At 46.2% G+C, this 13394-nt stretch overlaps 1 protein-coding gene across 1 annotated transcript; it reads left to right on the forward strand.

The window, feature by feature from the left end:
* The first annotated feature begins 9692 nt into the window (after positions 1 to 9692).
* On the forward strand, positions 9693 to 11567 carry LOC120710528 (taxadiene 5-alpha hydroxylase-like). The gene is made up of 2 exons (XM_039996190.1): positions 9693 to 10638; positions 10747 to 11567. The coding sequence occupies exons 1-2, from the start codon at positions 9693 to 9695 to the stop codon at positions 11244 to 11246; spliced, it is 1446 nt and encodes a 481-aa protein (XP_039852124.1). The 3' UTR covers positions 11247 to 11567.
* Positions 11568 to 13394: the final 1827 nt, after the last annotated feature.

Genomic DNA, 13394 nt, shown 5'->3' on the forward strand with positions numbered 1-13394 from the left:
ATATATCAAAACTTTTGTAAGGCCTCGGTGATGTACTTGAACTGTTCAACTATAACTTATAAGTCGTGGATCAAATCGATCTCAACATCATGATCGTGTTGTTGGTCTTTGATAGGTGTGCCAGTTCATGGATATGACAAACTATGGGTCTGTTTGAAGGAGCTATAAGTTAGTATTAAATTTTAGCACATATTAGTACTTATAGTTTTGCTTAAGTTTTTGAATCTTGGCTAAACTTCTCACCCTATTAGCGCTCCTGTTTGTATTAAGCTTTTGGGGATCTCATCAGCTCGAATGCTTGTAGTGACTACTTCCGGTGAGCTACTGTGAGGGACTACTTCCCATCAGCGCACCTGCACTGCGAACTTCTGCACAACAATAACTTTTGATTGGCTACATGGAACATGTCTAATCGGAATATCAAACCGCGCATCTGATGCCTTTGGTACTGGCCCAGCTTCAGTACGTATGTACTCTTTTAAATTTCTTTTTTAAGCTTGTTATTGTTGCGGTGGCCCTTGGATGTTGATCCGGTGACCCAGATTGAAGTTTACACGGTTTGCACGAATGAGTAGATTTGCACCTGATATGTTCCTTTAAATTATTAGTCGTTTGATGTTTCTATATATATAGATTTTATTATGCACCTCAACATAGTAATATAAATCTAAATGTATAATAAAATATATGCACATGAAAAAACCAAAACGACTAATAATTTAGGATGGAAGGAGTAGGTAGCAACTTCCCCAACTAGTATTAAGAAAAAGAAAACCACCACCCGCCCACCAGTAAAGCTAAAATGCCGAATACTCTCTCTATCCCAAATTATTGGTTGTTTTGTCTTTTCTAGAAATATAGATTTTTGTTATACATTTAAACATAATATATATCTAATGTATAATAAAAATTATGCTTCTAGAAAAACTGAAATGACTAATAATTTAAGATGGATGGAGTAATTGGTACTGACAGTAACAAAGGCCAAAAAATACTACCAGTTGATGTTGTTTATTTGTACAAGATATCATCTGATGCAACAAGATATTATCTGATGGTAACCCCGTGAGTGTCGAGTGAGTCTGCTTGAGCTGGGATCTTGTAGTACTCTAGTGAGGACGACACAGTCACACTCATACTATAATTATTATACACTAATTCACTAACATTAAACATTGTCCTTTGCTGTGTGCGGTGTCACGTGTTCCTCTTGCGTGACCATTACCATGTGGGCATCTTTCTGTTTTTTTTAATATCTCCAACGGTTTGCATCTTTGCGAATGCCAAGGTCGATGAAAGCCAAAATGATTTCTTATGTTTGACTAATTATTTTATTTTTCTGAAGAAAAGAAGGAATTATATTAATAAGTTGGTGCAGTATACCTTTATACTGTAAATAAAAAATCTGGGGAAAAACTCACAATACTGTATTAGGTCCTTTCATAATATTCTTCCTACCTTCATCACTACAAGTGGATAATTTGAATGCGATCCTCAGTTTGTTGTGCTAAAGAGAGGAACCGAAGGATCTTTGATCAAAAGTCATTGCAGCCACCACAAGTTTGTCAACTTATCAGAGAAGAAGTTAATCTTAGAAGGATAGCTTGTGGCACTTCGGTGGTGTCTTAGTGCTGTCTTAATGAGTCGAGGAGATTTATTTGTTTTATGTAATCATAACTACTTGTATTAGTTGTTAACTCTTGCTTCGTCCCTTAAATGCATCGGTCGTGCTCCTGCTTAGGTTTTTTTAAAGAAGTTTGTTGTGCTAAATACAACTATATGAGTCTAGTTTCCAAGGCAACAAACGGTGCATCTTTTGGACTTCCGAGCTAGGAGTTATAGCTATTTTAGTGGAGACTGCACATGCTGTTGGTGGCTGTGCGAGAATGAAATAAACTTCTCCACCAAGATGATGGTCCACTTACTTTTATTTATGCTTATGTTCACACCTAACTAGGAGGGACGTTTCTAGTATAAACAAATCATGTAATCCATCATTTGAGTGGGATGAATTGATATGATATGAGAATTGAGCATGACTCTTCTTTGAGAAATCCGTAGAGTAATCTCTGGTGCTAGTTGATCTTGTTGAGTGATCTCGAGTGATTCTAGTTTTATTCTATCACCACCATATATCCTTTCCCCGTGTCGATCCTTACATTTAGTAATCAGAGTTTAAGGTTATGGCTGGTCGTCAACAACAACCACGAGCATGATCACCGTGATGTGATCCTCGAAGGTTTGGGAGAACAACTTCGCCAAATTCAAGAGCGCCTAGAGCGTCTTGAAGCTGCTGGCTGCGGGTGCTGCTCACGAGGGAGTTCCTCGCCATGCACATTGACGCTTCCAAAACAACTCTAGCAGTGAAGATGAAGATTGTATTGATTCTTTTGTTGATCCTCATGATAATTCTAGTGATGAAGAGGATATTTGTTCTCAAAATGTTATTGGCAATCATCGAAACAATTTCCACCTACGTATTGATCTTCCTGAATTTGAGGGAAAGTTTGATCTTTATGGATTTATCGATTGGATAAATACCACCGAGCGTGTTTTTGCTTATGAGGATCCCTGATAAAGATAAAGTGCTGCTAGTCAGTATCAAACTTAGGAAGAATGCTTCCATTTGGTGGGAACAACTCCAATGTCATCGTGCACAGCTTGGAAAAAGGCATATTAGAATATAGGAGAAGATGCAAAAGGAGTTACTCAAGAAGTTCTTGCCCGAAAGCCATCTCCAAGATGCCTACAACAAGTTACAATTCTTCCAGCAAGGTGACCTATCTGTTGAGAAGTATACAAAGAGATTTGATTCCTTACTTGTTCACTGCGAAGTCTATGAGAAGGAAGAGCAAATAAATGCTTGTTATTTGCAGGGATTACGGAAGGGTATTCGTGATGTTGTTGTGCTGCAGCCATATCACTCTTACCATGACATGTTCAAGCTTGCTGTAAAGATAGAATCTCGTCTCCAAGACATGGTTTTACCATCATACTTTATGGAAAAAATGTATAGTAAATAAAAAAGAAGTCGGCAACAGGACTACGGCGAGTAATCATGCCAATGGTGCTAGTAGCAAATTTGAGAAGGAAGGCAACGATGTGGGCAAAGGTGTCCAATGTTTCGGATGCAAGGGCTGGGGTCATAAAATGCAAGATTGTCCAAATAGACACTCTCTTGCTGTTGAAGATGATAAATCCCCCACCAAATTTTGATGAGGATCCATCAGAGAAAGGCATAACCATAAGTGCCGAAGAAGGTGAACTTCTCATGACACGTCATATTCTGAATATTGATCCTATTTTGGAAGATGATTGGTATCATAAGAGAATTTTTCGCACACGGAATTGTGGTAAAGTATGTGATGTCATCATTGATGGTGGAAGTTGTGAGAATGTGGTGTCTCAAGCTATAGTGGAGAAACTTGCACTTGTGACTGTGGATCATCCCCATCCATATAATTTAGTTTGGCTTGAGAATTCGCAGAAAGTGAATGTGTACAAGCAGTGTCTTGTGCAGTTGAATTCGCAGAAAGTGAATGTGTACAAGTAGTGTCTTGTGCAGTTTACTATTGGAGATATCTACTATGGCAAGGTGCTTTGTGATGTGATACCCATAGATGCGTGCCTACTAATTCTAGGAAGGCCTTGGTAGTATGATCGGCACACTATGCATGATGGAAAGCATAACACATATATCTCTGAGAAGGATGGTAAAAATATCACATTGGCTCCTGTCAATCTGAACTCAAGGGCGAGTTCTTTTTCAACAGGGGGAGGATGATAAGGCCAAGTGAAGCATGCAGAATTAATCGTATATTTTGTGGTTTTTTGGCATTAATATTCATGGTTTTAGCATTCATATGCTATATCATTAGAAAGATATATGAGTCTAGTTTTCAACGCAACAAATGGTGTATCTTTTGGACTTCCAAGCTAGGAGTTATGGCTAGTTTAGTGGAGACTGCACATGCTGTTGGTGGCTGCACGAGAACGAAAGAAGACTCTTCAATTTCTCCACTAAGATGATGGTCCATTTACTTTTATTTACGCTTATGTTCACACCCAACAAAGATGGATGTTCCTAGTATAAACAAACCATTTAATCTATAATTTGAGTGGGATGAATTGATATGACATGAGAATTGAGCAATACTCTTCTTTGAGAAACCCGTAGAGTAATCTCAGATGCTAGTTGATCTTGTTGAGCGATCTCCAAGTTATTCTAGTTTTGTCCTATCCACCACCACATATTCTTTCCATGAGTCGATCCTGATCAGGAAGGGATCCGCCTCGCCCGACCTTTGACTGAAGGTCGGGGAGAAGGGAGACCCTCAACCCGACGCCGGGGATGCACCTGACCTATGCGAGGGGCCACAATGGCCCACACCGCACGATGACTGTGCTTTGATGTGGTAAACAATGGAGCGCACCCCTGTCACGGCCTATGATAGGGTAGGCCACAGGGTAGGCATGTGCCACGCCTCTACCAGAGGTTTCCACGTTCCTTGCGTCGCAAATCACGCGATGGGATGGGGCGATGGACCCGGCCGCGGAGGAGGAGGACGGCGACGGCAGGCCCAGTGGCACAGAGGAGGATTTCCACCAGCGCGGAACACATGACTCTCTCTCTCTCTCTATTTGTACACCATCCTTCCCTTAACATATAAAAGGGAAGGGATGGGTCCCCGTGCGGGGGAGGAACTCCCCCCCTGCCCCCCCGAACACACACAGTTCGAGCGCTTAGCTCTCCACCAGCGGCATAGGACTGGGAGCAAGAACACCCATGCACACGACACTAGAGACTTGGGGCACCTGTGCCTCTCTCAAGTATTTGTACACCCCCACTGCAGACTGATGAAAGATACACGTATTGCCACGAACTAGACGTAGACGTAGGGTATTCGGCCTGAACCAGCATAGTCCTTGTGTCTTCTTGCATACCATCCGCACCTAAACACGCAATCCATGAGAATCACTAGCTGGTGGTAAAAAACAACGACAGCCGCCTTTACGAACCGCCCCCTCAACCCGCCACCGCCGCCGGGCCTCCCTATCACCCCTTCTCCCCCCTTTCTAAGTCCGGAGGCCAGAAGAACCCGCCAAGATGAAATAATATTTTGTTCGTGATGTCACTGGGTCTATGGTTTATGTACAATTTACTTGTCCAGCGTGTGGTGCTATTTTGTTCATATTTGAAGATTAACTTGTTCGCGATGTTAAAATTATTTATTCCATTTGCATAATAATCTTTTTGACTATAGAAATAATTTGTTCCATTTTTTTCATGTGTTGAGTGTGGCAGAACCGCCTAAATTATCCCGGCTCAAGTGCGTAAACCATCACCATAAAGGCAACATTAGCTTAAACGCACTTCAAACGGAACAATTTTTGGTCTGTCGGGTAACGTCCCGATACAACCACCGATTCTTGGATCGAACAAGCATACCCCGCACGAAGGCGAGTCCAGAGATATTACAACCAAAATTTTTACAACACAGGCATAGTAATGATTACAAACCAGTTGAAAACCTTATTACAAAGCCAACTTAAGTAAAGCAGTTATACAAGCCATGATTATAAGTTCAGAGTCTAAACAGCGGAAGATGAAACACGATCACTACAACACGTCGCCAAAAGTATACCAAGCTAGCCCAAGCCTGGTATCACTCGTCATAGTCATTGCCGGCCGAAGACGTATCCCATTCTACGGACCAGCCAGGAGGCAACGAGCAAGGATAGGTCAAGCTAGCGACCTGATCCTCAAAAGTCATACCTGAAAAAGGGTTTCAACAGCAAGGCTGAGTATTCTAATACTCAGCAAGACTTAACCGACAACGGGTATAAGTAGCCCACCTTAGCTAGACTATGCAAGGCTTTGTAAGGCTCTGGTTTTCCTTTGCTGAAAAGCAATAAAGAGTAGGTCCTTACTTTCAAGTTTTAGCTGCAAGATTCTAGTTGATTAACCATTCTATGTAAGCATCTACTAACCATTCATGGTGGAACTTCTAAGCAAACATCAAGATTAATAAGAATATTGTTGCTCTTATTACTCTGTATGGCAAAGAGATCAAGCAGTCTCATTTCATCGTGAGAGGCGGACGATTCTGAATCGAAATTCAACCTTGCAAGGGTAACCTAGCACACACGTCTGGAATACCGTCGGGTCATTCCCAAACAACCGTTAACCTTTCTTTCCGGCTTGTGGATAGTGCCACTCTCCCCGACTACAGGGCTCCAAGGCCGAACCTTGTCCCTAGAAGTCGTAGTGTTGCGCAACATATAATAAAACCTATCCCTACTGAGAGAGTGGGAGGTATATCCACTCCCCGGTCCAATCGGCTACTAGGCTTGCCGCGTACCATATTTACGGCATGTGACTAGTACTTTCAAAAACTTAACCAGCACTACCACACACCGCGACCTTAGCAAGTTCATCAACACAGACGGGGTCTCACATAGGACATGATATCGAACACAACCCCGTCCGTCGTCCTTATATTGATAACAGAAAGTAAACAAGCAATTCCTATAAAGCTCGCGAGTGACAGGCAATCACTCGACTTTTACCGTTCCTATAAGCTTAGCAATTACTCGAACTCAAGTCTAGTGTTCAGTACATAGGTTCCTAGGATCATGCATCTAGGGTTTCAATCCAAATCCTAAGAACTGTAAATGCACAAGTACGTAATACAGTAAATGATATTAATTTGAAGTATAGGTTATGTCCGGGGCTTGCCTTCTCGGTAGTTGCTAACTATTTCAGCGCTAGGCTCTTCCGAACTTTGGTTCGGGGCTTCAGTTAGTTCCGCAGTGTTTACTTGAGCGTCGAGATCACCTTCGTCAGATTCCGGGATCAGCTCGTACGTCCCGTCTGATAAGGTAGTCGTGTCTATATGTAATGCAAGAACAACATTATAAACAAAAATGGGCAATCGTTTATAGAGTAATTAAATAACAAATTTAACTACACAAGGCATCATGATCAACATCACAAAATAAGTTAACTAACTTCATAAAATGAGTGGGGGTGATTTTTCTATACAATTAAGTCATGGTTTGTAAATAAATCAACAAATCAGAGTACAAATAGTAATAAAATCTACCAAAATTACACTAAACAGAACGTGAACAAAGTAATCTACCCTGTAAAAATCATGCCAAGACATTGAACCATTTAAACACAATAAATCATTTACTCAGATAACATCTAGAACAAGCAAGAATTACACAGGTCAAACTAAAGAAGATCAGAAGCTCAAAATTTAACATGAGATCTACACAGGGATGATCTAGCTACTGTGAATTTTCATGATTTTATATACACGGAATTAATTCATATAAATTAAACAAAACAGACACCAGTTTAACAAGACTCAATTTTAACTCCTGTTCTAGCCATGAACTGAAGCTTAAACTTCCTGGACAAGCTAAGCTACTCAAAAAGAACACGCCAAATTAAAATCATGATTTATTACAAACATAAACTATTTACCATAAATAAAGTGTACTAAACAAAGATTAAAACAAATAAATAGCTACACAAGAGAACTGACCATGAAATTTTTATAGCAAAGCTAGTGTTACATGAGTAAACTACCACCAAAATTTCATAGCAATATCAGCTTTCAAGCATCAGATAAGAAAAAGACTAAACATCTAGTATTTATTTATCTAGTGACACAAAACCATTTATACAGCAAAAACTTGCAACTAAAGCCTAACATATTATGGTTCTACTGCATAGAGCTCTTCAAGAGGATTCCAAAACATCAAGATTTGCTAATTTACGAATTTTCTACGAATTGATATTGAATTTCAAAGTTCACTGAAAAACATTACAAAGCAGTCCTTAGTGGCACTATTCAAATGAGTCATAGTCTATTCACATAACCCCCTGGCCTTTCTCTAATTCTAACAAACAAGTCCCCGGCCGAGTCAGAGCAGGGGGCGGTGGTTTGACCGGCCAAAACCGGCGACGGCGATCGCCGGCGGCGAGGGTGGGGTTGGGGGGAAACGGAGAGCAGGCCAGGGCGGACCTCCTGGTGTACTTAGCGCGTCGGGAGAGGGTTGGAGGAGGGCGGTCGGCGATGGACGGCGGCTAGCGGGCTCGGAGCACGGCGGCGGGATGGCTCCGGTGATGTTCGGGTGAGGGGAAAAGGCCTGGGAGCTGCGCGAGGTCGAGGCGGTGCTAAAGGTGGGGGATGTAGGGGTGGAGCGGGTCTGGGTTGGCGGCTCCGCGGTGGGGTGGAGCTCGCCGGGGTTCAAGCGGGGCTGCGGCGGCGTTCTGCGGCGTGGGAGCGAGGGGAGAGGAAATGGACGGGCGAAATCGATCTCTGGGGTTTAAGTAGTGCTTAAGCGCTCGCTAAAAGAGGGCGGCGTGCTCTGCAGCAGCCGTTCCACGGCGGCGTCGCGGTGGCGGCCGTCGGGGAGGTTCGGGGCGCGGCGGGGGTGCGTGGCGAGGGGTGGAGGGTCCAGCGCGAGGCAACAGGAGGGGGAGGAGCTCGCCCGCGACGCGTGGGAGCCAGCGCACGGCGAATTAATGGCCGGGAAGGTCGGGAAGGCGCTCCACGGCGGTGACGGGCGGCGCTGTCGGCGGCGAGAGAGAAAACAGAGCAGGGGGGGTGGAGGTGGAAGAAAAGGTTCGTTTTGCAATTACCAAAAGTTCCAGGGACCCCACTGTAAAACAGCGATAACTTTTAAACCAAAGCTCAAATGAAAAAGTGCCCAACATGAAAGTTGTTCAATTTTTCAAGAGCTACAACTTTGATGTTGTGCAAAAATTTATTTGACCAAAGGATAGAGAACTAAATTTGAAAACGCAAGAGGGATTTTAAACTCTAGGAATTTTGTCTTTTTCAATGCAAAACCACTTCAAAAGTAGATTTACAAGCAAAATGACTACCATGCATTAAATGCACTGAAATTTTGCACAAACACCCTCCACTAAAACTATAATTACACAACCTATTCAACACAACTGCAAAAAGGACCTTGCATAAAATCATAATTACACATATAACCTTTCATAATTACAAAAAGATCCTTTTTAAGCATTTCAAGCACAAGATGCATATCAACAAACACAATTACTATGTAGACACCTATTTAAAACACTGTGCAAACACCCGGGGTGTTACATTGAGCCATTCTATTCATTTTGTAAACTAGTTTGTTTGTGTCATTAAATTATTTGTTAGCGCTTCTTAATCTGCTCATTTATTTGTTCACATTGTTCAATATTTATATTTTTTGTAAATATTTATTTATTAAAAAATATTCGTAGAAATAATATCATTCAGACATAGTCAAGTATGTTCTTATTTTGAGGATCTTATCATAAAAAATATAATCGTGCAACATAATATAATTTTAATTTTTGATTTAAGAGTTATGGTTCTTTTAGTTTCATGTTTGTATGCATGTGGGAGTGATGTTAGCAATTTTATCTATTTCTACGTATATGCATATAATGGTCAAACAGTGAATCGATGTATAACTCACTGGATTGTCAGAGCGTGACACACAGAAGGCTTTTGTCTTCTTCTTCTTTTTTTTTTTGGAAGAAAGGCTTTTGTCTTCTCGCTCGCGCGGAATCTTCAAGATACTCAGCAATGCAAATATGCGATGCGATACTCTCTTTATTTAAGCCTACGGTATACATGGCCATTCTCCGAACTCCAGTTGCTCAGATGGATTTTTCTCTCCTCCTTGCGCTCATGGCCATCGCCTTACCCGCGCTCCTCCACTTCCTAACGAGAGCCAAGAAGCCACGGCCGGGCACGGCCAACCTGCCCCCGGGCTCCCTAGGCCTGCCGGTGATCGGCCATAGCCTCGGCCTCCTCGGCGCCCTGCGCGCCAACACCGCCGAGCGGTGGATCCAGGACCGGGTCGACCGGTACGGCCCGGTGTCGAAGCTGTCGCTGTTCGGCGCGCCGACGGTGCTCCTCACGGGGCCCGCGGCCAACAAGTTCGTCTTCTTCAGCGGCGCGCTGGCGATGCAGCAGCCCCGGTCCGTGCGGAGGATCCTGGGGGAGAAGAACATCCTGGACCTTAATGGCGCTGAGCACAAGCGCTTCCGCGGCGCGCTGGGCGAGTTCCTCAAGCCGGACATGCTGCGGCTGTACGTGGGCCGGATCGACGGCGAGGTGCGGCGCCACCTCGACGAGAGCTGGGCCGGCCGGGCCACCGTCACGGTGTTGCCGCTGATGAAGAGGCTCACGTTCGACATCATCTCCTCGCTGCTCTTCGGGCTCGAGCGAGGCTCCGTCCGGGACGCCCTCGCCGCTGACTTCATGCACCTCTTGGATGGCGTGTGGGCCGTACCCGTGGACCTGCCGTTCACGGCGTTCCGCCGGAGCCTCAAGGCCAGCGCCAGGGCTCGCAGGGTGATCGCCGGGATCGCCCGGGAGACGAAGGCCAAGCTGGAGCGGGGCGAGGCCTCCCGGAGCAGCGACCTCATCGCGTGCCTGCTCAGTTTGACCGACGACAGCGGCGCGCGGCAGCTGAGCGAGGAGGAGGTCGTGGAAAGCTCCATGGGGACCCTCATCGGCGGCCACGAGACCTCGTCTATCCTCATGACGTTCATGGTCCGCTACCTCGCCAGCGACCCGGACACCCTCGCTGCCATGGTCCAAGGTAATAAACCGTACCCTTCTTCCACGCTATGTTTTGAGGACCGAGAGCCCGAAGAAATAAATCTCATAAATAAAACTAACTCTGACCACGCCATGGCCGGCGGCGCAGAGCACGATGAGATCGCAAAGAACAAGGGCGACGGCGAGGCCCTGACCTGGGACGATCTGGCGAAGATGAAGTTCACGTGGCGCGTCGCGCTGGAGACCCTCCGCCTGGTGCCTCCCGTCTTCGGCAACTTCAGGCGAGCGATCGAGGACACCGAGTTCGACGGCTACCTCATCCCCAAAGGATGGCAGGTGTTCTTGGTGGCCAGCGTGACGCACATGGACGACGCTATTTTCCACGAGCCGGCTAAGTTTGACCCGTCCAGGTTCAAGGACCAGCCGTCGTCGGCGACGGCTCCGCCATGCTCGTTCGTGGCGTTCGGCGGCGGCCCGAGGATCTGCATCGGCATGGAGTTTGCCAGGATCGAGACGCTGGTGACGATGTACCTGGTCAGGCGGTTCCGTTGGAAGCTCTGCTGCAAGGAGGACACCTACGCCAGGGACCCCATGCCGACGCCGCTGCACGGCCTGCCCATCGAGCTCGAGAACAAGTCCTCTCCCTGATCAGGACAAAGATTATTGGCACTTGGCACAGAGAATTTGCCCAACACGGTTGAACCAGAAAGATGCCCGCATGGTAATGGTCACGCAAGAGGAAGACGTGGCACCACACACGGCAAAGGACAATGTTTAATGTTAGTGAATTAGTGTACAATAATAAGTATGAGTGTGACTGTGTCGTCCTCACTAAGACCCCAGCTCAAGCAGACTCACTCGGTACTCACCGGGTTACCATCAGATAATATCATGTTGCATCAGTTGATATCTTGTACAAATAAACAAGGGGATGTCTATACCACACCCGGGTATTTTTTCCCTTCTTCATACCCGAATTTTTTTTACCATCGGATGAAGATCCGACGGTGGTGGATCGTCCTTGCACTGTTCATCTTCAACCTCCGACCTCCTCCTTCCTCAGCACAGGCGCCCCCGCCGCCGCCCTGCTTCCCCAGCCACGGGGCTCCGGCGGGACCCTCCCGCGCCCGCGGCTCCTCCGCCTGCCCCTCCCGCCGTCGTCGTCGCCGCCGCCGCCACCACATGGCCGTCGTCGCCCCCGCCCCGGCCTGGCCCAACCGGCCTCCTCTACCGCCCGGCCGGCGATGCCGCCGCCGCCGGCCTCACCGCCCCCCGCGCCCGCCACCACCGCCGGGCTGGCCTGCCACCCCCGGCCTTCCCTCTAAGTCCGGCCATGGACGTCGCCGGAGCCCAAACCCAAACCCGGAACCCCAACCCCAACCCCGAACCCTAACCTCACCGGAGATCTTGCCGGAGATGGAGAAGAAGAAGCTCGCCGGAGATCGGGATTTCCCGTCCAAAAATCAGGACTCACGGAATTCGAGTGCAGAGGATGGGAGAAATGCTCGGGTGCCATTTAGCTTTCCCGATAAACAATAACTACTATAGAAAACTTTACCGAGGCGGGCAAAAAGCATTAACCAATGCGGTTTTTGCAACCGCCTCGGGGATACCGTCACGGTAAATAGTGGCATTAACTAAGGTGGTTTTCATACCCGCCTCGGTTAATCAAATAAAAAAGAAAAAAAAAGAAAACCCAATGGACAGGCCCGGCGAGCCCATCTGCCGCGCCGCCGAGTTCCACGCCACCTAGCCCAGCGCCGTCGAGCCCCACACCACAAAATTTCAGAATTTTTTTAAAATATTTTGTAGGGGCAGGTGGGAGCGTCACCTGCCCTTGAAAATCATTGTAGGGGCGGGTAGAATTTTTATGATGGGCAAACCTATACGTTGCTGGCTGAATCAAGTGACCCAGGATCAACGTGCCCACCACCTCTCCACACCATCTCTCTGGCCCCCCTCTTTTTCCTTATCTCTTCCGTCGCCCCCATCTCTCCACACCACTCTCTTTCTCCCGGTCATCCCCTTCGCTCCTCTCTCTCTCTCCCTCCCTCCCCCTCTCAGCCTGTGACGGCGGCGACATCCCGAGCACCCGCGCCGCCGCCGGGCCCGCCGAATAGAAGCTTCGCGTCGTCCGTGTGCTCGGTGAGCGTAGTGAAGGACGAACCATTCGGCCACCAAAGGTAGCTGACGGGTGTCTCCCCGCCGCCCGGCCCCATCGGCTGCTGCTGCTGGTGCTCACTAGTGGAAATCGATGTATTGATAACGATTGGTATTCGTCACTGTAGAAGCTAAATACGTCATAAAGAAAGTTTCATGACGAATTTATGATGAAATTTGGTATGTCATGAAAGCTGAGTCAAGTTTGTTCCACCAAGACAAAAGGCTCGTAAACGTCACAAAACTAGTTTTCCTATGACGAAAAAACTTTCATCGCCGAAGTATAGTTCGTTCTGTGACGAGCCAAAAAACATCGCAAAACATGCCCATAAGGCCGCAAAACCCAACCTAGGTCCAAAATTAGTGACGAAATAAACATCACAAATCATCAGGCCCAACCTAGACCCAAAAATTAGTGACGAAAATAAATGTCATAAATCATGACCACGTAGGATAGCTATTCGTCACAAATAGAATCTCCACGTCACTAATAAATCAACATGGATCACTAATAGGTCAACATGGATGATGATGTGGAAACCTAGTTGCAAGCCCATTTATTTATTCACTCAGCCCATGTTAAAAATTTTATTTTCATTGTGGCCCATAAATTTAGAGTCCAATCCAATTCTATAC

Source organism: Panicum virgatum, chromosome 5K, assembly GCF_016808335.1.
Source record: "Panicum virgatum strain AP13 chromosome 5K, P.virgatum_v5, whole genome shotgun sequence".
Taxonomy (NCBI): domain Eukaryota; kingdom Viridiplantae; phylum Streptophyta; class Magnoliopsida; order Poales; family Poaceae; genus Panicum; species Panicum virgatum.

Excerpts from the sequence above, each read along its gene's own strand:
- LOC120710528 (XM_039996190.1), top strand. The coding sequence starts at position 9,693 with ATGGATTTTTCTCTCCTCCTTGCGCTCATGGCCATCGCCTTACCCGCG. Across the intron at positions 10,639-10,746 it reads CCTCGCTGCCATGGTCCAAG|AGCACGATGAGATCGCAAAG; the intron begins GTAATAAACCGT and ends CCGGCGGCGCAG.